General features: G+C 37.6%; 1 protein-coding gene across 2 annotated transcripts; it reads left to right on the top strand.

The window, feature by feature from the left end:
* Nucleotides 1–209: 209 nt before the first annotated feature.
* Nucleotides 210–27,744, top strand: LOC139940319 (uncharacterized). Of its 2 annotated transcripts, none has more exons than XM_071936523.1 (16): nt 210–330; nt 2,661–2,770; nt 3,818–3,962; nt 4,578–4,698; nt 6,450–6,619; nt 10,217–10,398; nt 13,945–14,017; nt 14,381–14,424; nt 14,922–15,070; nt 15,182–15,514; nt 16,080–16,163; nt 17,711–17,749; nt 18,714–18,833; nt 20,072–20,213; nt 22,011–22,161; nt 23,359–27,744. In XM_071936523.1, the coding sequence occupies exons 1-16, from the start codon at nt 266–268 to the stop codon at nt 23,435–23,437; spliced, it is 2,007 nt and encodes a 668-aa protein (XP_071792624.1). In that variant the 5' UTR covers nt 210–265; the 3' UTR covers nt 23,438–27,744. The 2 variants fall into 2 exon arrangements, with proteins under 2 accessions (XP_071792624.1, XP_071792623.1); XM_071936522.1 differs by having other exon boundaries at nt 14,916–15,070.
* Nucleotides 27,745–27,767: the final 23 nt, after the last annotated feature.

The following is a 27,767-nucleotide window of genomic DNA, read 5'->3' as shown; positions in this document are numbered from 1 at the left end:
CAAACTTGATCGTATTTCATCTTTCCTGTGCGATCACACGTATTATTTACTATGACTTTTTATCTAGAAATTAGAAAAAGAAGAAGTGAACAAAAAATGTTTAAAAAATTGAAGTTTTCTCCTTTAACGCGGACTACACGTTACCAACTAGAGGACGTGTAGTAGATTAAACATTGACAAAACATTGCATTGTTGCGTTCTATGGGGATGGGACGGAAATAGTCCAACGGTGTTTGTGTGTCAGCGCGGCGGCGGGAGATTCAAGATGGCGTCGAAGAGAGGACTTTACAAACCGGCAACTTTGCAAGATGTTGGCAGCAAAGAACAGAGGTTTGTCATCGCATGGTTTTGTTTGTTTTCTGCTTAATGAGTGACCATATGAATTGGAAACGTTTCTGTATTTTGCCACCACATTTCCATTCGTTATTACGTGAATGAACCATTCTTCTTAATCCAATCAAATAGCGCAATCAAATCAGTCACCACAGTCCACACAGACCATAGAGTAAGGACTGTCCTTACTCTATGCACAGACTGACTGAGAACTGAGAATGAGAAGTCTCTAAAAATAAATTAGTAATTGTTGAGATGAAACAAGAGAAATTAGAGAACTTCTCTAACTTCTCTTGTTTCTCTGAGAAGACAAGAGACAAGAAGCTACATAGAGGAAAAATAGTTCTAAACAAATCCAACAACCAAATAAAATGGCCAATACAATTACAATGTATATGGGAATGGGATAGGCCCTATCCCATTTCCGTTTCTTCATTTTGTTTGTAAACAAAAAGTCAGAGAAATACTGCTGACGGGATATATTAATACTGAAATCTTTTCTTTAAATAAATACAAAAAATTGAAATAAAAAATTAACTTGAAATAAATTATGAAAAAGAGGACAAAATTAGGTAAACAGATATAGATATCCGGACATTGATAATGATTGAATAATAGAATACTAATTCTTCAATCTCAATAATAATGTTTTAAATGAAGAAACGATGTGGTTCTATCTCTGTATTGTTTGGAACTTTAGTGACATAACAAAACTTTAGTTGCGATATTATAGAAACCCTCCATCCTCCCTGAATGCATGCATCAATTCCAAAGTTGATAGATACAGCAAAAGTGCTAAATCTCCTACCTCACTCGCCTGTAATAATACACATATTGACTGGCAACGATGAGGTAACACGCCCGCGCGATCACTAGCCTATATTAGTCCATCCCACGTGACCGTGTTTCAGCCAACCAGAATACAGAACGAGCAAGAGGTGTGTTACAAAATCTGTTAATTAGGCCTACTGTTTTTGTTCTTATTGTTTTCACATTTGGCTGCTCCATTTTCATAATGTTGAATTGTTGCTCTCGTCCGGTTATTGTTCTTATTTCTGTGTTTTTCTTGGTGTTTCCTGTTTTTGTTAAAGGTCCTTTCATTAAACTTATATTTCTAACATTAAAATATTTTTTCTTATTTTAATTCAAATTCAATCCAACCTCCGGTCGTAACTTTTGAAATGTTTTTAACAAACCAATTTAACCAATAATAACAACTTCACTTCAGTTCTCAAGCAGAGCGGACAATACCCTGGGGATTAAATTAAAATTCAAGAAGACCAATTCCCCAGAGAGCAATTATGCATGTTGTCGATCATAAACAAAATTCTAAGTGTTTGTTGTAACAACACAACACCCAGCAGGGACCAATTTAATTGTAAGCACAACAACTTGCTAAGGAATAGTATTGCTAAACAGAAACGGATTACCAGCCAAAATTACATTACATAGTTTAAAATTGTTGTGACTACTGGTGCCTTAGTCAAATTTTGCTTAGCAAAGAAATTTGTCAAGCAGCAGTAATTTGTGACCCGCTCTGTGAAAATGAGTCACATGTAGGCAATTTCAAGAAATTGAGTTACATGCATGGCTGGAAAGAACACATCAGCAGTCAGTAATTTGGTATGTGTCTAAGCTTTGGGGTGTATCGCGTTGCTGAGTTACTCCCGTTTGAAATTAGCCACTACACCATTTTTTGTGAAAAACAAATTACAAGTAAAACGATATTTTAAACATTGTGTGCAAAAGGATACAAATTAGAAAAGTATGATCACAAAATTTTTGTATTCATAGCTTTATTGCCTAAAAGTAAGTGTTCTAAAGGTTAACCAAGCGACTAAAGATCTTCAAAAGGAAGAACATTCATTTTCTTTTTCCACATTTAACTGTCCATAACTTAATATTGCATTGGGCTACATGTGACTCATTTTCACAGAGTGGGTCACATTTCTACTTAACAGCTCTATGAAATTGGGCCCCAGCAAGAGCGCAGGCCTGGATTTGCACAGAGGTCATGACCTCTGTTGTTAGCCTTGGTACCCCTTCAAAATTTGACCATAGTCGAGGGAAGACTTTGACAATTCTAATAGAAGTGCCCTTTGCAAAGTTAAAATGGTCCCGTTGCCCTCTCAGTCAGAGATAAAATCCTGGCCTGTAGTTTTGTACGACACCCTCATAGTCTACATGTACATTCGAGGATTGAAGGGTACAAATTTTGCCTAGAATTCGAGACATGAGTACTAACTAGGTTTTTTAAAAAAACATAAAATTTATTAGCTTGTAGTTTTTTTTTTTTTTTACAAATTAAAAACTCACTTATGTTTCAGACGAGGTCTTGCCCAGGGTCGTCTCGTCAACAAACCTATCCTGCCAGACACGATGACAGTATTTGCATCACCGAGAGACATCAACATGAACAGTTTTGATACAGAAACAGGTAAAACAAATAACTGTTTGTGCAATTATTTATGATTTATTGTAGACTGGCATCATGATTAATAACAGGCCTGTATCTGACCTGTGACCCACTTACTGCACACCATTGAGCTATTTGACTAGAGCGCTAACTTGCTCTGCGTTTTGAAGCCACCCTGAGCGCAGACATGTTTGATGTGTTGCGTGAGTTCGGAACAATTTTAATTTTAAGAGAACACACATTGCCACAATTTTTTTACATTCGGCGTGTGCGCTTTTGACACGACTGCCCATTCGCGCACGTCAGCGCTACAAAAACCGTAACTTCGACTTGATTGACGTACTAAAAAAGTATGGCCTTTTAAACATGACGCACATGATGCTCGCAGTTTGTACGCTGATCAGCAAATTGTGCGTTCACATTTGCTGCATTTTGTTGTTGTTAGCGCTCTAGTAAATATATAGCTCTATGCTGCACACGCACATTAATTGTGCACCTGCTATTTATACCAATCAAAGCCCGATTTTATAAAAACTTGCTCAAATCACAGAAAACTCTTGCTTAACAGAAACTGGGTACCAGCCCAAAATTCCATGAATTTTACATGTTGCAACTGGTGCCCCACTCATTTTTAGTTGCTTAGTAGAAAACAAATGTTTAAGCAATATTTTCTGCTTTACAGCTTCTATGTGAAATTGGACTAAGGCCAGATAAAGACCTTAGTACCATGTAGGCCCAAACAGTTCCTCTTTAGCCCAAGGGGATAAAACCATCATTGGTTTTGGGAAAAGTAAATTTATTTTCAAACCCATTCCTCAATAAACACACAGCAGGCCTAATCCTTCAATATTCAAGAAGGCCTTGCCCCGGTCATTGCCTTGGTGCCCTTGAAATGTTCCAATAGAAATTTTCAATTCCCTGATACATGTACATTGGGGTAAGATATAAAAAGTTTACTAATCAGATTTTGTTTTAATTGAATAGGCCTACTGCTTCTATTAATGTGCCCTTATGTTTGTAAAAGTTTTTTTTCACCCTTCTTATTTGTCTTTGTTTTTGTTTCTCCAGGAGATTTATCAGTGACCATTCCACATTCCGGTAACCCCTTGCAGGGAACCACAACTCCCCCAAGACAAGTACTGGCCAGCGTTATGACTAGTAATAGCAACAGGCTAACCCCACAAGACGTCACCAATTCTGGTACACCGCGAAAGTGAGTCAGAATTCCCTTTTTGAAACCTTTTTTTTTAAATGTAAAATGTTTTGTGGACAGGTGTTTTTTGATTTGTTGTACTTTGTTTTTGTGATACAACTACTCTAACCCCATTGGGTACTGTACAAGGATCCTTCCTCACTCTAACAAAAGCTAACACTTTATAACTGAAAGAAAAAAAAACTGTTTTAAAGAAGGATTGCGGTTGCACCATGTAAACCTTTCTTATGAGTTGTGGTTCTAAAATAAAAACTGTACTTGAATAACTCAACTCTTTTTCAGAAGCACCACACATCGTAAGAGAGACTTATGTTCATGTACCGTGTTACCGCAAACCATACTATATATTGTGATCTCAGACATGCGAAGTAAGCAATTTGAGCAGCAAGCCCTGTGATCTTGTGGAACTTTCATCCAAATTCAAGCCCTGGGGTGGATTTCACAAAGAGTTAAGACTAGTCTGATCTCGAGTAAGGACGAGTTAGTGTCCTAACTTAGGACTATAGCCGTACGCTTTGTATATCTCTTTGTGAAATCGACGGCTGGGTCTATACCCTCTTTGCGACACCCTTCCTCCTATTACCAAACCTGTTTTATTTTTATGTATAAATGTAGGTCACCTTTTGGAATTGTCGGCAAGCATCCCTCCCCACCCACCTCTCCTTCCAAGCCCACCCCTTCTGCCTCATTGGAACTGTCCGACACAGAGAGAGACCTGTACTACACAAGGTCCAAGGTAAGTTTATATAATGGGACAGATTGAAAGCACTCGGGCCCAATTTCATAGAGCTGCTTAAGCACCAAAATTAGCTAAGCACAACATAATTTTGCTTACTAGAATAAGGTTACCAGCCAAAATACCATGTCACATGTAAAATTTATGACAAGTATCCTGCTTCTACACAAAGCAGAACATTCTTAAAGGCAGTGGACACTATTGGTAATTACTCAAAATAATTATTAGCACAAAACTTTTTTTTGGTAACGACTGATGAGGAGAGGTTGATAGTGAAAAACATTGTGAGAAACGGCTCCCTCTGAAGTGATGTAGTTTTCGAGAAAGATGTATATTTCCGCAAATTTTATTTTGAGACCTGATATTTGGAATTTGAGGTCTCGAAATTAAGCATCTAAAAGCACACAACTCTGTGTGACAAGGGTGTTTTTTCTTTCATTATTATCTTGCAACTTAGACGACCATGTATATTTCCGCAAATTTTATTTTGAGACCTCATATTTAGAATTTGAGGTCTCGAAATCAAGCATCTAAAAGCACACAACTCCATGTGACAAGGGTGTTTTTTCTTTCATTATTATCGTGCAACTTAGACGACCAATCGAGCTAAAAGTTTCACAGGTTTGTTATTCTATACATATGTTGAGATACACCAAGTGAGAAGACTGGTCTTTGGTCTTGAGATAATTACCAACAGAGTGTCCAATGTCTTTAAAGGCACTGTCAACACTATTGGTAATTGTCAAAAACCAGTCTTCTCACTTGGTGTGTCTCAACACATGTGTTTAAAAACTCTAAAACAAACCTGTGAAATTTGAGCTCAAGGTCGTCGAAGTTGTGAGATAATAACGAAAGAAAAAATACCCATGTCACACAAATTTGTGTGCTTTCAGATTCTTGATTTTAAGACCTCAAAATCTAATCCTGAGGTCTCTAAATCTAATTTGTGGAAAATAACTCTTTTCTCAAAAACTGAGTTACTTCAGAGGGAGCCGTTACTCACAATGTTTTGAACTATCAACAGCTCCCCATTACTCATTACCAAGTAAGGTTTTATGCAAATAATTATTTTGAGTAATTACCAATAGTGTCCAGTGCCTTTAAAGCCGCTCTATAAAATAATTGGGCCCAGGGCCCTGCATGATATTTGTTTCCTATGTGTCTTGGCCTCGAGGGTGCCTCCTATAAAAAATGCCCTATAGTTGAGCCGTCTGGCCTGCAGTCAAGCTGCGGTTAAAACCCAGGCACTTTTTGCATGACGTCATGATAGATATATGCCGTCATGATTAATTCATGTAAGTTTAGACACATGCTTCCCCCCATCCCTTCAGAACTTTAGATGTGCGGTGTGGTAGCTTTTATTAATAGCATTTCCCTCTCGGTTAAATATACCCCAGCACGGCGCCTCAAGCAACTGTAATGATGACCACGCATTGTAAATGTACATGTGGCGACAGTTTTTTACTCAAAACAATATTTTAGGGTTGACGCAGACAAATTTACTAGAGCTAGACTTAATTCTGCAAAGAAAATTCACTAACTAACTTTTCTAGTCTTGAAAAATAGGATTAAAAGTTGGCTCAACCAATACTACTATAGAGAAATAAATAATTATATTTTATTGTGCACAAAATTAATTTAACTATGCATGAATTGATTTAACTGCAAGTACATGTACATGATTTAGTTCAATTCATTATTGTATAATGAATGTTTTTCAAAAACATTTCATATTTTTTTCTTTTGACTAGTCCCCGGTCAAGCATGTAAGGCATCATACACCCTCGCCAGTCTTACTCGTAGATGCATCGGGAGGCCGCCTCGACCCTGATAGGTCAGAGGTCGTGACCAGCACAGACTTTGTGACCTCGCCCGCAAAGGTCATATGCCATGCTCCAGCCGTTGTTGCAAGTGATCTCAGGTAATTTTTAGAAAAGTGGACTTTCTTCATAATCATGGCAGGCCTGTGGCTGTAAATTATGAAGTCTAACCCAGTTACTGGTCGCATGCGCACTGGTTGTAGCTTCACAATATTTCAATGAGGGCGCCATTTATGATGCAATGGCTAATGCGTGTGCACATCAACTGGGAAAGAGTTCATAATGCCATGTACAGCCAGAGGCCTGCTGTGATCGTGGCAAAGGAAAACCTTTTGACTGTAGGTATTTGACATTCAGATGGACTCAGTCTTGCAAAGCCCCCCCCCAACCCTTACAAAACGATGCCTACCATCAGCTAGGCATACACATTGAACACCATCACTGAGAACAAGCAATATAAATGCGCTTGTGTGTACTCACCAAACACCTCTGCCAATGAGAGGTCTTCATTTGACCTCAGTGATGCCGCTGTTTGAGCGTCTTACTCCATGTGCGCCAGATGATTACCATCTAGGCCAAAGAGGTTGTACATGTAAGCGCAGAAAACTAGACAAGGAACTCAAATGCATACTTTGACAAAGTTTAGCCAGAACACCAGTCACTCACATTTCATACTCCATGACATTTTACCTGGTTACCGTGGGGTGGATTTCACAGAGAGTTAAGACAAGTCTTATCTTGAGTTAGAATGAGTTACTTGTCCTAACTAGGACTAGCCTTAAATCGACCCATGCTCAGCTAAATTATGTCTCTGGTGAGGTTTGCAGTAGCACCATATGAAAATCCATGTGAAGTCCCTGAACCCACTCCCAGTGAGTTTAAGTTCGGGTTTTATTTTCATCTCAAGCCTACACGATTCATCTGGCTAAGCCCAGCTTTATCTGTTCCTGTTCCTGCCTTCGCACATCTCTGAGCCAAGCCCAAGTTAATCTCCAAGACAGTACTTAAGCAGCATCCAGCGTCCTCCTGAAGTTGTTCAGAGCATACTGTTCAGAACGTTGTCAACCACCTGTTCTTTTCAGAACTATCACTACTTAGAAGAGATCTACACATGGTGCTACCGCAAACCTAACCGCAGTACGTAATACACCAGATGGTGACTGTACTTTTACGGAAGAAGAAGAAGAAGAAACCTCACCTATTTATGCTCCCACCATGCAAAGTTTCACATCCTACTCAAAATATGTCTAGGTGCCTTCATGACTTATAAGTATGCAAGTTTGACCGAGAACAAATTTCCTAGAAGTTTTCAAATGCTTATGATTCTGCTGGGAACATGATAGTTCTTTTTCGAAAATTGTTTGGCGTGAAGGCCACGGAATACACTTGTTCATGGTCAACTATGTAACTGTTCATGTAATTCTGCTGCTGGCGGCGAATTGAATAGATTTTTAATATTCATTGATTGAATTAAATGAATGAAACAAGAAACAAAGTACGGTAATTACGAACCTGAATAGCATCACTGGCGATGGCATAAATTCAATTTACATACATGTACGTACATCGAAGCCTCAATACACTCCAGAGATTTCTACAGCCTCGAATGCACATCCCTCGACAAATAAAAATTCCTCACTCCCCCCAAAAATGCTTGCCCCCCAAATGCAGCTTCTTTCTTTTCCCCTCCTCCCACCGCAGTTCAAAAATAAACCACAGTTACTAACGTCATAGCGAATTAATTCGGTGGGTATTTTTAGGTCGATGATAATCCAGGCTTCCTTTTGGGCTGTCTTATTCTGTCGGTATTAATTAGAGGAGGAACCCAAAGAGGGGGAGGAAAGTTCTATTTAAGGTCCTTTCAGAGCAAACGTCGCCGGTTGTACCTGGATATGTACACGGTGTAAGTAGGGATTAGTTCCCTCTGTATAATGACTTGAATTAATTTGAAGTCGTTTCCTTTAAAGGCACTGAACACTATTGGTAATTACTCAAAATAATTGTCGGCATAAAAACTTACTTGGTAACGAGTAGTGGGGAGAGGTTGATGGTATAAAAAATTGTGAGAAATGGCTTCCCCTGAACTAGATTTTGGGAAAGATGTAATTTCTCAGTAAAATATTTGAGACCTCAGGCTTGAGGTCTCGAATTCAAGCATAAAGCACACAAGGGTGTTTTTTCTTTCATGCTATCTTGCAACTTTAATGACCAATTGAGTTCAAATTTTCAAAGGCGTGGTATTTTGTGCATCTATGTTGAAAAGACTGTTCTTTGACAATTACCAAAGGTGTCCAGTGTCTTTAAAGGGTTTAGGTACTTTTTGCCCAATATCTACAGATTTATATTAAACTTACACGGTTAAAATACTATTTGCTGAGGTGCTGTAGTTTTTGGAAATGAGTAGAACAATGTTGTCTCAGTTTTAGCATGTAAAACGTATTTACCAGTTGTGGTACTGTATGTACTGTATATTACCATAACTAATACAGTTATGCTAAAATATTTTTAGTCCACACTGAGACCCAAAACAATTTTGTGTCTTATTTTACTCATTTCTCAAAATAATTAATATTAATATTTTAAGGTAAGCTCTCTACCATCTACATGTAAGTTTAATGTGGACATTCTGTTTTGTGTCCTACAAAACGTATCCAAACTCTTTTTAGGGAAAGTATAGTATTTTTATTTTAGGACCATTCGATTGTTTTTAATCCTATCAGATGTGATATTCTTCCTACTTTTTTGGCCCATTGAAATATCAGAAAAATTATGACGAATAAGTCTGAAGTCTTCTTAAAGGCAGTGGACACTATTGGTAATTGTCAAAGACTAGCCTTCACAGTTGGTGTATCTCAACCTATGCATAAAATAACAAACCTGTGAAAATTTGAGCTCAATCGGTCGTTGAACTTGCGAGATAATAATGAAAGAAAAACACCCTTGTCACACGAAGTTGTGTGCGTTTAGATGGTTGATTTCGATACCTCAATTTCTAAATCTGAGGTCTCGAAATCAAAATCGTGGAAAATCACTTTTTTCTTCGAAAACTATGGCACTTCAGAGGGAGCCGTTTCTTACAATTACTCGTCACCAAGAAAGGTTTTATGCTTAGCATTATTATTTGAGTAATTACCAATAGTTTCCACTGCCTTTAAGCCTGTTACGTGTACACACTTTGTAGGTCAGGGCTTGTTCTTTATTATAAATATAACACTTTCCTACTTCTTTTCCAAGGGTGAGATATAGTTGTTTGGTTTCTGGTAACACCTTTTGTATTATCTACTTTGCTGTGTTCTTTGAGATTTTGTTCTTTGAGAACTTGTATCGCTTTTTTATTGTACTCATTGTCACCATTACTATCAAGCTCTGGTTATTCTGTTCAGCAGAGTTTGGGTTCGGTAGTCGTGACACTTGTGTCCCTGAGTAAGACTCTTAACTTCATGCTTCTCTCCACCTTGGGTAAATGAGTTCCTGTGAGCGAAGAGATGGTTCTTGATTGATTGATTTAGCTGAGTAGCGCATATTTGTTGCACAGGCTGAATACTCCCAAGGGAGCTGAGATGGTTTAAGGAATGATTTAAGGCCAATGTCGGAAGCGCTTTGAGACGCCCTTCGGGTGTGAAAAGTGCTATATGATAACTGTTTATTATTGTAATTATTATTATTATTATTATTATTATTATCATTGCCAATAACAGAGACACTGGCTACACCCAGGAGACGGCTAAGATCAGGGTTGACCCCGTACCCACTGTGAGCCTTCTTGGTGATCTTGACATGACCCAGGTCAACGAGGGTCACGAGTCAACCAAACACGGCGCTGGTGGGTCACAAGGTGGAGCTAGAACCCCACTAGTTGTAAAGGAGAACACAATGGCAGGTAGGTTCACATAAGATCCTTGTTATAGGCCTGGGTGACTAGTGGATTTTACTACTTGCCTCGCGCCTCTAATAGTCGCAAATTCGACACTAGTCGTCGCTAGTTAACTAGTGGCGGCTAGTTACTAGTCACGACTATTTCCAACATGAATTGCGGCAAATGTTTGCCGCAGGCACAATATAATAACACATCATGCTGGAAGGATTGGAAGATTTGTCACTGATGTCTGATTATGTTCTGTTAGTAAATTATGATGTCGTGAATATCGTCTTGAGCGAAACAATTGGTTCACCAAAAGGTAGTAGTGGTGGTGGCACGATTAACCGAGTAGTTGAAAAATTGTAATCGCGACTCGACTAAGCAATCAATAGTCGCAACTACGATACTAGTCGACACTTACAATTCGGCTGTATTTTGGGTCAGTGTTGATTATAAGGTATTCAGGTATGAGATTGTACAGGAATTTTCCTGATTTAAGGATTTCGTCTAAATCTCCTTGACGTCAAATTGTCAAAAATCGTTTTCCCAAAAATGATTTAAGCATTCTTGTACAACAGATCTACGCGACTCTCCTGACTGAAAGAATGAAAACATTGCTCTGTGATTTTCACTTTTTTGTTCTAAAAAACCTTGACGACTAATGAAGCTGAAACTTCTACAGGTAAATTAAATCACTTACTGTACATCTTCATTCATAGTGAGTAGGGATTCATGTTACGGCCAAAATCTACAAAAATCTACAAAAAGGCATCATTTGAAACCCTTGGTAACAAGCCTATTCTTCCATGATAAGTGATTCCACGAATCTTTTGTGCTCTGCCAATCCTAAGCACCGGGGATTTTTTTTTTAAATGATCATTATAAAACAAAATGTGTTTGAACATTTGGTGTAGTTAAAACTATAAATCATGCCTTCTCTATCATCAGTCTATTCTAAAAAATAACTAGCTGAAAAAAAGTTTCCCTCACCACCTAGCCTGCACACGGCTAATTCAAAAAACCACACCGACCACTTTTTGTTTTTACTCATTCTGCACTGAAACAAAATTGTTGATACAAACATGACAAAATCTGTCTTTAAAAAAAAGCAAAAACTGTTTTAGAGTCAAAACTGGTTTCCTGAGAGCTAGGGAATGATTTACAGTAAGTGTAAGGCACTCACTTACGGGTTACCGTCTACTAGTATGTGATAATGGAAAAGAGGACTTAAGCAATATCCTGTTGACTTCCCTATTAGCTTCTATGGGTTGACCTTATTAAGGCTATACGCTGACCTTAGGGTACTTGTTTTTTTGGGGTGGCCTCGATGACACAAGTTGACCCCTTGATGTGTGGGATTAAACTCGATTATCCTGAAATCTGTTTTGTGTACTACTTACATATATCAAGGCAGATAGGCGCATGAGTCGTTCAATTGTTGATACAAGCACCACAATTTGCATGAATGTTCTTCTTGGAGCAGTAATTGAAGAAACACCGTTAGCCTCTCAAAAATCCAAAATGGCCCCCCATCTTATTTTTTCGCATCAAAGAAGGGGTTGGTAGTTATAACAGTTTTGATTTTATTAATTTATATAGATTTTGGGTTCCATCAAATTGTGCCTGCAACAGGTCAAGGCTCTGTGACATTTTTAGACATGTGATTTGTCACAGGTCACAGGTCACCTGTTCCACCATTGCTGTACTAACCCTTTAACCACGCCAATGCATTGTTGCAATACTTAATTTCCAGTGTCACTCAGAAGGAAGTTTGCCTAGCTGTTGTTCCTTTAAGCGCCTTACTTCCTCTCAGTGGTGAAGGGTGGAGAGTGGGGGGAGGGGCATTTATATTTAAAGGGTTTGGCTACTTTTTGTAGAACAAAAAACACAGTGTCCACAGATTTACATTAAACTTACACGGTTTAAAGATAAAGGTGGTAGAAAGCTTCCCTTAAAATATTACTTGCTGAGGTGCTGTAGTTTTTGAGAAATGAGTAAAACAATGTCACAAAAATAATTTTTGGTCTCAGAAGATGGTATGTCTGGTGCTGGTATTTAATTACCAAAACCCTTTAAGGGGTACCATAAAGAAGTGTGTTTTTTCCCAAATGTTAATATTACATTTTAATTTTTTTTATTACTATTTTGAGATCTGATCCACTTCAAGCATGATGTAACCACAAAGTGACAAGAATGTGTTTTAAAACCTAATTCCTCCAACCCACCCAACATTTCACCAGGGCCCAATTTCATAGACAAATTTGCTTAAGCCTAAGGCCGTGTCCGAATTGGCGACTTTGGCTACAGCTACGGCTAGATCAGTGCGTCTGCCAGTGTTGAAGAATAGCAGACGCGCGCGCCCTAGCCGTAGCTGTAGCCGAAGTCGCCAATTCGGACACGGCCTTAGTGTGTTTCACAGGTTAGCAGAAAAATTGGGCGGCCATATTGCGTGTTTACCGTGGATTTGCATTGTGACGTCATTTTTTTCGTGCAGTAAGCACTGGAAGGTTAGCATGCCTTTTCATGTGCTTACGGTTAGCAGCGCTATGAAATAGAAATTGCAAAGTAAGCACAAAATCGGCCGCTAAGCAGCGCTATGAAATTGGGCCCTGCTCACACCAAGTCACTAACCAACCCAACAATAGGGCTCTAATTTTTGGGGAAATGTCCAAAAGACTGCATGTGTTGTAAAGCTTAACGTTTTCACTGGACCAGAATTGGTTTGACAAGACCGGAGTCAAAACAAGTTGAAAAGAAGCACTTGGAAAAGATCTATCTTACTTATCTTATTTTTGAACTTGTGAGTACTTTCAAAACTCAACAGAATGGACAATAAATGTTTAACAGACTAAATAGTCAACACTTTTCAAAAAGTATCACTTCATAAAGTAGCCTATTATTCAACTATAAAACATAAGACTGCCAGACTTGTCCTGTCTTGAGTTTACTGGCCCGACGCTACAGATCAGTTAATTTTGAGCCCTGAACTTGTGTCACCCGCCCACCCTTTCAAAAGCAAAACCACCCACTTGTCCGTTCATTATGGTGACGCAGTATCAACTCATGTTTATTTAATAATCTATTTTCATTTATAAAAAACTTTCAAAATACACCAATGTTGGTTTTTGGAAGAGTAAATTTGTCCTCTACTTTCCAATAAACATAATAATGAAAATTTTGTTGGGCAAAAGCCTTTGGTAGGTTTTTTTTCTTCTCCTTTTATTTCTGTGATTTTACGATCGATTTTTATATAAGGGTTAATTTGATTGTGACTATTTATACCAGCAGCAACCATTTCTTGTACTTCAGTACTTCAGATATTAATCTCCAGTGGATAATTGGTGCTGGTCATGAACTTTTACAATCACTGAAAAAAAAAATCAATTTTCCAATCCGGTACAGTTAATAGAATCTTTTAATCAAACCTTGCTTGCATATTAGCCCAATTCATTGCCATTGCACAAACCAGCACTTCCTTTGATTTAAACATTTAATCCACTTCATAAATAAGAAGAACAATCTTAAAGGTTATCTAATATGGCCTTGTTTATTTCTTTCTCTCTGAAGGTGTTTCTCGTGGAAGGGCCCCCTCTGTTGGCCGTGATAGCTCAAGAGGGGAGGACAACACATCAGTTAACAGGTATTTTTAAAGACCTAAGAATTTGGAGGAAAATTGTACAAGTCAAAACTACTTGACTTGAGTCATCCAAAACTAAGGCCATGTCCGAATTGGCGACTTCGGCTACAACTCAACTGGATCAATACGTCTTCAGTGATGAAGGCTAGGGAAGCGTGCCCAATCTAGACGCAGCTGTAGTTGAAGTAGCCGTTTCGCACACGGTATAGTCTAATACTTATCCTTGATCTTCATTGGTTGCTTATTACACTACAGCCATATTTGTTAGATTCCCATAGATGCACTTGACGTAAAAATAAATTTAATCGTACATGTATTCAGTCATCTTGGGAAAAGAAGTCTGATTAAATGATTTTCTTTTTTCAGTGCCAAGTCAGATTCTGTTGTGAAGAAGAAAAAGAAAACCAAGGGTAGGTGAAAACTTCTTCTCTTTTTTCAAATCAAATTCTGTACATTTATTTCTGTATCCAATGAAAAGGTAAATCAAGCAGCACAATTTTTGGAACTCAATTAAATTATCAAAAAAATGTGAGAAGTCACGTGAAAATAATATTGGTACAAAGGCGATTTCTAGAAGCCTTGGCTTGTGGCGGTCATAAAAGAATGAAATAAAAATAGTAAGCAGATTCCGAAACAGCAGTTTGACAATTAGTGAAACTTCAATCAAGTTTTTCTCCGAACACGTTTAAAAAAAACGTGAAGGAGTTAGGTCAGATCGTGGTATGACCAAACACATATTTATGATACAATTAGTATGTTTTCTCAAAGATTATTTTTACAAGTTTGTGGTATGGCATGTTTATTACTAGTGAATTTGATTAAGTTTTCTCTTCCGGAAAACATGCTAAATTTTCACATCTGAAATTTTGATGTAACTCAATTCAGTTTAATTCACTTGAAGCCACAGGAATAGTACCCTCCAGATACATGCAATCAGCTTCCAAGTCCGTCCATTCAACCTCGGTGGGGGAATCGGTCTCTGTGCACCCACGACCAAGAGTTGCTTCGACCGCCCTGCCATCTAGGTTTGGTCTCGCTAAGAAAGCGTCTCAAAAGGTAAATACAACTGATGGTAAAAAAGAAAATGCTGTTTAGAATTCTTTTTTGTTATCCTAAGTTTGACTCTAAGTTTAAAACCTTTTTTTATTTTTATTTATTATTTCACAGACTCACACAAAGCGTACAGTCAGCGCTTCAGTGATGCAGCAAGCCCCCACAGCCAATCAGAAACCCCTCCGCGCACAAACCAACCAATCACAGTACAGCTACACCCCTATGGCGCGTGGGACACGCAGAGGGGGCGGTATAACGTCAACTCCAGCCGTTGACGAGTCGATGATCGCTCACAACTGGGATGCGTCTGCGATTGGCGCGTCGATGATCCAAGGCCCAGATGTTTCCATGGGAATGGCGCCCTCTGGTGACGTGTCTGTCTTCCACTCTAATCTATCCCATTCCGCTGGCCAAGACTCGGCGTATGTTTCCCTCCCAACGCACAAGGTATTTTAGAATGACTTTGCATTTTTCAAACATATTGCATATTTTTATAATTGCTTGCAATTATTCTGTTGTAATTTTTTTCTTTCAAACTGATTTTTGATTTAAAACCTTTTTTGATAATTCTGATGATGACTTTGTGTTTATCTATAGGGATTTTGTTTTTAAATGTTACTCTGTTAGCGCCATGGAGCATTGGTTTTCGATGTATTTGGCACTAGATATTAATTTTTGCTCTTATTATGGCTATTATGAAATTACTCTACTTTCAGTTAAAGGGTTTTGATACCTTTTGTTTTTGCCCATGATATGAATCCCTACTCACTGTCAATGAAGATGTATGTAATGTAGTCTGTAGAAGTTTCAGCTTCATTGGTCCTCAATTTTTTGAGAGAAAAGTGAAAATCACACTGTTTTCTCAGCAAGTAGACACTATATTCACAGTTCATCGGAAAGTTTTACATAAGTCTTTGACTGTACTTCTCATAACTCTGCCTATAAATCAGCATTACGCTGGCAAAAAACAATCAATGACCCAAGTTTTTATTACCATTTCTTTTTTTTATAGAAGAAACGCCACCCTGAAATAAGCCAGGACTATTTAGACAGGGTTTACGGTCGCTACCTCCAGGCTGTTTTCATTGATTCAAAGGTAGACTTGGATTTTTTTTAATTTTTATTTTATTTACATTTCAACTGCTTAGAATGCTGATTGTTTTAATTACATACTCTTTGATTGTATATATTTATGATTGTTTTTTAATTTTCTGTATTTTTGTGGCTGTTTTAAAGACACTGGACACATTTGGTATTTGTCAAAGACCAGTAAAATTCTCACTTGGTGTATCCCAACAAATGCATAAAATAACAAACTTGTGAAAATTTGAACTCAATTGGTTATCGAAGTAGCAAGAGAAAAATGGAAGAAAAAACACTGTTGACTCACAAGCTGTGTGCTTTCAAATGCTTGAATTCGAGACATCACAAATTTTGCGTGCACTACCTTCATACAATCATAGTATTAGGACCTACAGCTTAAAATCCCATCCAAATGACAGAGCAACTTATGGTGAAGTATCTTGCTTTTAAAACCCTCTAGTCCCTGCACCGCCCGAGTTTGCTGAAAACTAATACTTCAAGATTCTTGCAGTTAATTACTGGAATCGTAGTTCAAATTTTAAAAGATAGCCACAGCTTAATTTTTATGCACAATTTGAACCTTGATATTTGTATAAAAGTACAAGTTCGCATGAGAACAATACATTCGTTAAACGGCTACGGTAATTTTTATGGCGAATATTTGTTTGTAAGGATAAAATGGACACAATAGCTTTTCAAGGCTTTTATCTGACTCAATGATTATACTGATTAAATGCGAAGGCGTGAGTTTTCGACAATATTATCATGAATGATGAATAAATACAGTTTCCTTTGTGTTTACTAATGAGCGTCTTGTTGGGGTAAGAGCTAAATTATTTCACCGTCATTAGCTTCATTAGCTTAATAATGACTATCGAGGATTCTTTTGATGTTCCTTTTTTTCTACAAACACGAGCTATCAAGGTTTCCTCCTACCACTACAGTATATCGATAGGCGGCTGGGCGGTCCAGTGGCTAAATGGTTAAAGGCAGTGGACACTATTGGTAATTACTCAAAACAATTGTTAGCATAAAAACTTTCTCGGTAACGAGTAATGGTGAGCTGTTGATAGTATAAAACATTGTGAGAAACAGCTCCCTCTGAAGTAACGTAGTTTTTGAGAAAGAAGTCATTTTCCACGAATTTGATTTCAAGACCTCAGAATTAGATTTTGAGGTCTGGAAATCAAGCATCTGAAAGCACACAACTTCGTGTGACAAGGGTGATTTTTCTTTTATTATTATCTCGCAACTTTAACGACCGATTGAGCTCAAATTTTCACAGGTTTGTTATTTTATGCATATGTTGAGATACACCAAGTGAGAAGACTGGTCTTTAACAATTACCAAATGTGTCCAGTGTCTTTAAGGACACAAAGACCATGACTGAGATTCAAAACCAACACTCTGCTGATCAGAAATACTTGAGTTTGGTGCCCTTAAATGAACGCCCACGACATCCCACAAAAGTAATTTATTCTTAACATTAAATTTTGTAATGAAAATTTGGTTCTGAATTGTTTAATTGTATGATTTTTTTTCTTTTCTCCTTGTTAATAGTTGGAGAAAACATTAAAGGAACAAGAAAAGGAATCGATGGTAAATATTTGTATTATTTTTTGTTGCTTTTGTAACAATAAAAAAAGGTTATACAAGGAAATATGAAGGGCAAGGAAATAGGAACTGGGATTCGAACCCAAGTCCTTAAAGCATTGACAATTATATTTCTAAGGTATCTCATCTCTCTGGGGAGTATACAGTCTGTGCGGTCAAATATGTAGCTCACCAAACTGAATCAATCACAAGAACCATCTCTGCACTTACAGGTACCCATTTACCCCTGGGTGAAGAGAAGCAACTATAGTTATTTGTCTAGCTCAAGAACACATATGTGTCATGACCGGGACTTGAACCCAGACCTCGCTGACTTTAATCACAAGAACCTGAGTTTAGTACAATAATAGACCAATCGACTGCAACAGACCATCCCAAAGACCAAAGCAACTATTGTGTTATCTAGCTTTATTAAGGACACAAGTGCCCATGATCAGTACTTCGAACCAACACTCTGCTGATCGGAAAAACCAGAGCTTGAGTCCAGTGCTCTTTAACGCTAGGCCATGACATGCCACTAGCAAATCAGAGCACTATTTCATCACATTGTTTAACACGAAACTCTGCACTTTCCTTTGTCATTACATGTGTAATCCATGCTCTCTACAGATTGTCATAATCCCAAATGTGCTGACCGCGTGAGTGAGCTCTCAAACATTTTTGTATCACTTCTGGGGACCTTTAATGGAGCTGTTGCAACCCACCTCTAAAGCAACTTAAAATTAAGGCGCAACAAAAGTGACAGAATGATGTTAAAATGATATACTATAGGATTCGCGTATACCCTCGGAAGTGATATAAATACCATTGAGAGCGTGGTAGGGATCACCATAAAAATTAGCCTTCATTTTGGTTGGTTCAAATACTGCATGTGTCGGAATTCTTTACTCCAAATACTGACTGTTCAATGGTTATTTTATTTAATAATGAGTTTTTGTATCTGTATTAGTCTCAGATTTACGGGCTGTGGCATGAGAACGAGCGAATGAGAACCAAGAAACGAGACTTGGAGATGGAGTTAAAGAGTGCTCGCCATGCCAACAATCTAGACCATCAGCTTGATGTACAGGTAAACAACCTTAGCTTATAATACGTTCATCTTGTTGTCTACATGGCGAGACCGGTTGTGTATGTACGTTGGTTAGTTTAAAGGCAGTGAACACTATTGGTTTTTGTGAAAGTCTACCCTTTACAGATGGTGTATCTCAACATATGCATAGAATAACGAACCTGTGAAAATTTGAGCTCAATCAGTCATCAAAGTTGCGAGATAATAATAATGAAAGGAAAACACACCTGTTTCACACGAAATTGTGTGCGTTTAGATGGTTGATTTTGAGACCTCAAGTTCTAAATCTGAGATCTCGGAAACAAATTAGTGGAAAATTACTTCTTTCTCGAAAACTATGGCACCTCAGAAAGAGCCATTTCTCACAATGTTTTATACCATCAACCTCTCCCCATTACTCGTCACCAAGAAAGGTTTTATGCTAATAATTATTTTGAGTAATTACCAATAGTGTCCATTGCCTTTACATCCTTGTGTGTTGATTACAGGCATGCAACTCTTCCACGTTACATGCTAACAATACACATTAGAGCTTAATAAACCTCAGCAGTTTCTGTGGGTCTCAAGTCCCGTGGCGTTTCGGCTGCCTCGCTCCTCACTTGCGTTGTGCCTTCGGAAATTTTCCTCTTTTATTTTTCAAAGGGCAGTGTTTACATGGATAGATTGGTTTATTTTCTGGGAAGTTTCTGCCTAGTCAGAGAGAGTTGGCAGCCGTGTGGGGACTGACCTGGGCCCGTATTCATGGCTCTGCTTACCGTAGCCACAGATTCTGCGCTCATGGAAGCAGGGAATTCTGTGCTTACCGCAAGCGTATTTAACGGGTTAACTGCCAATTTTGGCTTCTGCGCGTGCGTACTCCACGTTACTAGTCATTCTACGCTTACAAGGCTAGCGCAGAAATTCGGCGCTTGCATGTAAGTGGTGAATCGCGATCGTAAGCGCAGAATTCAGCGGTAAGCAGAGCCATGAAATTGGGCCCTGGCATGCCAGGGCAGGATTCAAACCCACATTCTGTAAATTTTCTGTAATTTACAGAACTTGAGCTTACCTCTCTAGACCGCTCAGCCACAACACTCTGGAAAGAATTTAACAAACAAAAGTTTAGGGAAATTAATTAAAGAGTTTAGGGCAAACAAATTAAGAATTTAGGGCAAACTAATAAAATCCTATATTATTCCAAAATCCCCAACGAAAGAATGACATCCTTTGATTAATCCAATATGTCTCCTTGATTGCAGATTTCTGGTGTGAGTCCCGTTGTTGCACACCTGAGCCAATTGAAACAGCAGTACAGCACCTTGGCACATGCTCTGGACACAACTAGACACCAGCTGGGCGTCACTGGAATACATGTACCACAAGATGAGGACCACTTTCATGGTAAGTGTATCCGATAATCTATCTTCTAGTAGGGCAGAGGTGGGCACGGGTTCATGCTGGGGTGAATGGGGCAGGATCTGGGGTAGGGCTTGGGGCTGCAGCACTGACCACTTTCATGGTAAGTGTATATGGTAATCTATCTAATTATGAGAAAGGGGAAAGGGAGCTGTGGGCTGAGGCTGGGGTAGGCATTTTATATAATTTGATTAAAGACAGTGGACACTATTGGTAATTGTCAAAGACCAATCTTCTCACATGGTGTATCTCAACATATGCACAAAATGCTCTATTGGTCGTCGAAGTTGCGAGATAGTAATGAAAGAAAAAACACCCTTGTCACCAAAGTTGTGTGCTTTCAGATGTTTGATTTTGTGACCTCAAATTCTAAATCTGAGGTCTCTAAATCAAATTCGTGGAAAGTTACTTCTTTCTCGAAAACTACGTTACTTCAGAGGGAGCCGTTTCCCACAATGTTTTACATGTACATGATGTATACTATCAACAGCTCTCCATTACTCGTTGCCGAATAAGTTTTTGTGCTAACAATTATTTTGAGTAATTACCATTAGTGTCCACTGTCAGGAGACAGAGCGTTTTCAGATGCAGACCCTAGGATGTGGAATTCCCTTCCAAACTTAACCAAAAGGTAGCTCTGTTACCATGTTCAAAAGGTCTCTGAAAACATTCATTTTCAATCAGTAAATCTCGCCTTGCTTGGCCTGCAGTTCTTGTCAAAGAGAGACCGGCTTTTCGCAGGACTTTCTTGGCTAAGTACTGCAAGCTTTGCCTAGTCGTTGTTTTCCTCTTGGTTTTTGTTTGCATTCCCTTTGTTGTTTTTTCCTGTCATTCTCTGAGCGCTTTGTAACCTTAGGAAAAGGCGCTATATAAATTGTATTATTATTAGTACTATTTGAAAAAGGGGCGCCAAAGTCAGTTTAGTGATGCACTCATTTCCAATAGATAGAGTTCATATGGAATTGGGGACAAAATTTCAAGGCTCAATCCTCGTGTTAAAATGGTGTAAAAGGCCATTTAATTTTATACTCTTTCAGAGTAAAATTTAAAACATGATGTCATTGGATATCAACAACAATTCTCTACATTCCAAAGAGGATTTTTTGTCAAAGCTCAAATTCAATGCTAGTTTTGATTAAAGACAGTGGACACTATTGGTAATTGTCAAAGACCAGTCTTCTCACTTGGTGTATCTCCACATATGCATAAAATAACAAACCTGTGAAAATTTGAGCTCAATCGGTCATCGGCTTGTAAGATAATAATGAAAGAAAAAAACACCCTTGTCACACGAAGCTGTGTGCGTTTAGATGGTTGATTTCGAGACCTCAAGTTCTAAATCTGAGGTCTCAAAATCAAATTCGTGGAAAATTACTTCTTTCTCGAAAACTATGGCACTTCAGAGGGAGCCGTTTCTCACGATGTTTTATACCATCAGCCTCTCCCCATTACTCGTCACCAAGAAAGGTTCTATGCTAATAATTATTTTGAGTAATTACCAATAGTGTCCACTGCCTTTAAACATCATCAAAATTCAGAGAAGAAATAAAAATTCTCTGTAAAATGAAAAAATAATGACCATATTTTATTTGAAATGTGAGGTCATCAATAGTTGGATTTTGATTTTAAAAAATTGCAGTGGCCTTTTTGCAACATCATATTAACACTCAGTTGGAAACTTTATGACCCCTTTAATAGCCAAGAGCAACACAAACTCCAAGACTCCTCAATCTTTAGAAACTGACATTTCATTTATGTTCCTTATTTTCATCCTCTGACCAGAATCTCTCCTGAGTGCCCTAGCAGAGAGTGAGCATCTTCTGGGTGAGATCAGCGTAGTAACCCGAGCCCATCAACCCCAAGTCTCTTCCTTCTCCAGCGCCATTCAGGCCTTGCAGAAAGCAGTCGAGAATGAAGATAAGGAACTCAAGAGGTAAGCTCCTTGGGTTTCTACTTCTTACTACTTACTTCATCAGCTTCTTAATGCGAGAGCGAAACAAACTTGTCTTAGTTAAAGGCACTGGACACTTTTGGTAGTTACTCAAAATAAATATCAGCATAAAAACTAAGTTGGTAAAGAGCAACAGAGAGCTATTAATAGTATAAATCATTGTGAGATATGGCTCCATCTGAAGTAACTAAGTTTTGCAAGAAAGGTAATTTCTCACTCAAATATTTGAATCTTATATAAAACAAACTTCAGACTTAAAGCCTTTTTTAGGCATCTGAAAGCACACAAATGTGTGCAACATGGGTGTACATTCTTTCATTATTCTCTTGCAACTCTGATGACCGATTGAGCCCTCGTTTTCACAGGTTTGTCATTTTTATGCATATGTTGAGATACACCAAGTGAGAATACTGGTCTTTGACAATTACCAAAGGTGTTTCGTGCCTTTAAAGGAACACGTTGCCTTGGATCGGTCGAGTTGGTCTTTGAAAAGCGTTTGTAAGCAGTTGTTATAAAATGCATATGGGTAGAAAGATGTTGTAAAAGTAGAATACAATGATCCACACAAACATGCCTCGAGAATGCACGGTTTTCCTTTTACTTCGTCGACTAACACGGTCGGCCATTTATGGGGGCCGACCGTGTTAGTTCGCAGAGTAAAAGGAAAACCACGCAATTTCGAGGCATGTTTTTGTGGATCATTGTGTTCTACTTTTAAAACATTTTTCTATCCATGCATTTTATAACAAACGGTTACAAACGCTTTTTATAGACCAACTCGACCGATCCAAGGCAACGTGTTCCTTTAAGTTTTATTTCCCATTTTGTTGCCCTGCGGAAAAATGTTAAAGACTGTGATTCTATAACACATGAACCATTTCGTCATGCACCATTTTATAAACAAGTAGGTCAGCCCAGATCCTGCTTTTTTCTTCAAGGACCAAATATCATATCTGATTCTAGCTACCTTCTTTCTACTTGCGTCAGCAGCTTCTCAAAGGTAAAGAGAAACAAAAACTACGCTCATCGAAAGTTTCTCATCCGGCCTGCATGAAAATTTAAATTATCAATCCTGCAAATTTGTTTTCTCCCAGCAAAACTCTCTTCTTCTCTTTATCAGTTTTATTTGAAAAAAAGCCATTTTCTTAATTGTAATTAACAATTACTTATTCCCTTCAGATGTCAGGAGATGCTGTCAGCGACATGTACATTGGCAACACAGGAGAGTTCTTTACGCATTCAGGATATTGAACATTGAGGGCGCTATACTTTTCCCCCATGATCAGCTTTCATGGTGATGTGTTCATACACAATTCAGATGAGCTTTGGCAACCAGGACAATGGACATTGAGGGCGCTATACCCAAATGGCTTAACTTGGAATAGCCCTTTTTCACAAATACCCATTGCGCAAGCGCTAACTGTTGAATGATGTGCATGCTGGTCTAGCTAGCGATCAAACTTGATCACTAGCTACATCAACATGTACCCCATTCCACGCCTAATGCGGTCATACGAAGTATTTGCGATAAGATCTATGACAATGCCGCATACATGTAATATTATACAAACTTACGAACATGTACTTTTTGTTAAGTTAAGTACCTAAAACACTCGTACAGAAACAAATATATTGGCAAGATGTTTGTCTGAACAGAACTTGAAAATGTCAACATTTATTTTACTTCTGAAATCAAAATGCTTAAAATATGAAAATAACTTATAAATCTTATGGTTTAATATTTTTAGTATACAAAAAGATAAATGTATAATAAAGGAATTGTTTCTGATCACTTACTGAATGTTATACAAGTCTGATACTTGGTTCTTGTAAGGGCAGAAAGTTTGTCCTCGGTAAAGGGTGCTTTTCAAGGGCACCATGGCAATGATCAAAGAGCATGGGGCAATAGACCCTTCCCATGAAATATGTAAATTGCACATAGCGCGTGCGCACCGACGTTTTGGTTGGCAAAATGAGGGAACATCGCGCTGTTTTGTACACGGCTAATGGGTGCGTGACGCAGACGCGATTGCGCGTCAGCTTAGTGCACAACTCTATGGCGTTTGCCAACCAACAGGGTCTGTACGCATGCGTGAATGTGATTAGCATACTTCATGGGAAGGGTCCATTGCCTCCATAAGGGTCGTTGTGGTACCAATACAGGAAATTACTATCACAGCTAAAAGTCCAATGACATCATTAAACAATTTATGATTTAACCTTTTCTGCAAAAGCAATGCTCATGATGCTTATTTTAACAAATTATTTTGAACCTTTTAGAACTATTTATCGGCAAGGTATACGTCACAAGAGATGGCAAAGCCCTTTATAGTTTAAACATTGTGCAAAACTAGCTCTATAACAAATGTATATAAAATAGCTACCTACTTATACTTATACATTTTGTTAGTATCTATAATCAAATTAAAAGTTAATTGATAAAAAAAGAAAGTAATGTTTTGATTGCAGGAGTATTGTGTCTGTCTGGTATTTGTGATTACTCTGTATTAAGGTATGACTTTAATCAAATATGGGTGAAAAATTTCATAATTTCACAAGGGATAAGTCCAACACTTTTATCAAGTCCAGCATTTTAACTAAATTTGGGTCTAAAACTGAAAGAATCACAAGGGGTAAATCCAGCATTTTAACCAAATTTGGGTCTAAAACTTCAAAAAATCACAAGGGGTAAGTTCAGCATTTTTACCAAATTTGGGTCTAAAACTGAAAAAATCACAAGGGATAAGTCCAGCATTTTAACCAAATTGTGGTCTAAAACTTAAAAAATCTCAAGGGGTAAGTCCAGCATTTTAACAAAATGTGGGTCTAAAACTGAAAAAATCACAGGGGGTAAGTCCGGCATTTTAACAAATTTGGGTCAAACTGAAAAAATCACAAGGGGTAAGTCCAGCATTTTAACCAAATTTGCGTCAAACTGAAAAAATCACAAGGGGTATGTCCAGAATTTTAACCAAATTTGGGTCTAAAACTTTAAAAAATCACAAGGGGTAAGTCCAGCATTTTAACCAAATTTGGGTCTAAAACTTTAAAAAATCACAAGGGGTAAGTCCAGCATTTTAACCAAATTTGGGTCTAAAACTGAAAAAATCACAAGGGGTAAGTCCAGCATTTTAACCAAATTTTGGTCAAAAACTGAACAAATCACAAGGGGTAAGCCAGCATTTTAACAAAATTTGGGTCTAAAACTGAAAAAATCACAAGGGGTAAGTCCAGCATTTTAACCAAATTTTGGTCTTAAACTGAAAAAATCACAAGGGGTAAGTCCAGCATTTTAACCAAATTTGCGTCAAACTGAAAAAATCACAAGGGGTATGTCCAGAATTTTAACCAAATTTGGGTCTAAAACTGAAAAATCACAAGGGGTAAGTCAAGCATTTTAACCAAATTTGGGTCTAAAACTGAAAAAAATCACAAGGGGCAAGTCCAGCATTTTAACAAAACTTGGGTCTCAAACTGAAAAAATCACAAGGGGTAAGTCAAGCATTTTAACCAAATTTTGGTCTAAAATTTAAACAAATCACAAGGGGGTAAGTCCAGCTTTTAACCAAATTTGGGTCTAAAAACTGAAAAAATCACAAGGGGTAAGTCCAGCATTTTATTAAAATTTAGGTCAAAAACTAAAAAAATTACAAGGGGAAAGTCCAGCATTTTTATCAAGTTTAGGCCAAAAAATCACAAGGGGTAAGTCCAGCATTTTAACCAAATTTGGGTCTTAAACTGAAAAAATCACAAGGGGTAAGTCCAGCATTTTAATCAAATTTGGGTTAAAAACTGAAAAAAATCACAAGGGTTACGTCCAGCATTTTTACCAAAGTTGGGTCAAAAATTGAAAAAATCACAAAGGGTAAGTCCAACATTTTTATCAAAGTTTGGTGAAAAACTGAAAAAAATCACCAGAGCATTTAAGTAGAGTTTGGATAGGGTTATGGCTACAGTAAGGGTTAGGGTGTAGCTAGGAGTTTGGCTACAATGTTTTCAGGAGAGTCGCGTACTTTTTCTTCAAAGACTACAGCACCTGAGCAAGTAATATTTTAAGGGAAGCTTTCCACTATCATTATCTTCAAACCATGTTCAGCTTAATGTACATCTGTGGACATTGTGTTTTTTTGTTCTATAAATAGTACACAGACTCTTCACCTGTTTTAAATGGCTGAAGTAAAGCCGTTTCAAAGAAAGTTTGACTTTAGCAAAATCATTTTTTCAAAAGTTATAAAATAAAGAATCAGACGCTTATTCGCCTCAAAAATGATTCTGCGTTTCAATCTTTGAGAACATACAAAACATTAATTTGTCAACATTTTTTGATCAACACAATATTTAAACAGTAACTAGTAACAATGTGGTTTCTCAAATACATGATTAGAAAAATAAAATAAACTATGGTTCAAATTGGTGGGGTTTTTATAAAGAGAAAAAAAAAAACTTTCTTTTATCTATTGAAAAACAGACTTGCATGTACATTGTATGCTTCTTTGCCACATAATTCAAGTATAGTATCAAATGAATACAGAATGGTTTTTCAAATAGAAATAATGTTTTTTTTTTTTTATTCTGGTTGATCCAAATAATTTTTAACAGCATGAATACTTTTTTTCAAATTGAAACAAGTGTAAACTCTTGCAATTTTGGCAAGCTTTTGAGCACATACAAAAGGATTGAAATAATTGAACATAATTTTTTTCAGAAACCTACATGTAGATGATTGCTCTATCGATCTCTCTTGACGTTTGAGCATTTAAACTAAACCTAATTAATTCCAGTCTTGCAATTCTTGTGCATTAAAGGTTTCAAATCATAGTTTCGTACAAAATGTTACATGACACCCAATAACGTAATCTAGAACTAATAGGCCCTATTAACTGTTTTGCTGATTTTTCTGCAAGCAAAAACTTAAGGAGAAGAGATTAATGCAGGAAGAACATCAAAAATGTTCCATGGCGTGCGTGTCTTGGCCAAGCCGTCTACACACTTATGACACTTATGCCCTTGAGCAAGGCACTTAACCATAATTGCTTCATAACAAGTTGGGAAGGTAATGCATTCTGCTCTACCAACCAGGCTTCAACCAACCTTTGATTAATAAAAAATATTCACCATTTTATACTTTTGAAATCTTTCTTGTTGTCCTAAAAGTATGGTTGAAAAGGGTACTTTAAAAATAGGCATGCAACTGCAGTTTGTCAGCAACAGCAACAAGAAGAAAGTGTCAGTCAAAGCAAGACTTTGTACTGTGTTTTTTCAATTTTCAACGGCGCAGCCGAAAAACTAAGAACTAATATTTGCAGGAAAGTTGAACGTTTGTTTAAAAAAATAATAATAGCAAAGTGCTTCGATAAAACTTATTCTTTGAACATACTTACATTAGCCTCCTAACAAACAATAACAAATCACAATCACAATTTATACTGTAAATAGTAAACAATAAACAACGTTAAGAACAGTTTCAACAATGCTTTGTTCCTCTAACCAAACCTAAAGAATCCTCCGGTAGTCAAATGTAGCGCTTATTGTCAGTTCTTTTGACTTCTTTTCTTTTTCTTTAAACAGCGAAAAGCAACAACAACAAA

Source organism: Asterias amurensis, chromosome 8, assembly GCF_032118995.1.
Source record: "Asterias amurensis chromosome 8, ASM3211899v1".
Lineage (NCBI taxonomy): Eukaryota > Metazoa > Echinodermata > Asteroidea > Forcipulatida > Asteriidae > Asterias > Asterias amurensis.
This window is presented reverse-complemented; position numbering and strand designations above follow the sequence as displayed.

What these genes read in the sequence shown, in the direction of transcription:
- LOC139940319 (XM_071936522.1), top strand. Translation starts at nt 266, where the DNA reads ATGGCGTCGAAGAGAGGACTTTACAAACCGGCAACTTTGCAAGATGTT. An exon ending in TGTACTACACAAGGTCCAAG is followed by an intron (nt 4,699 to 6,449) that starts GTAAGTTTATAT and finishes TCTTTTGACTAG; the next exon opens with TCCCCGGTCAAGCATGTAAG. An exon ending in GACAACACATCAGTTAACAG is followed by an intron (nt 14,018 to 14,380) that starts GTATTTTTAAAG and finishes TTCTTTTTTCAG; the next exon opens with TGCCAAGTCAGATTCTGTTG.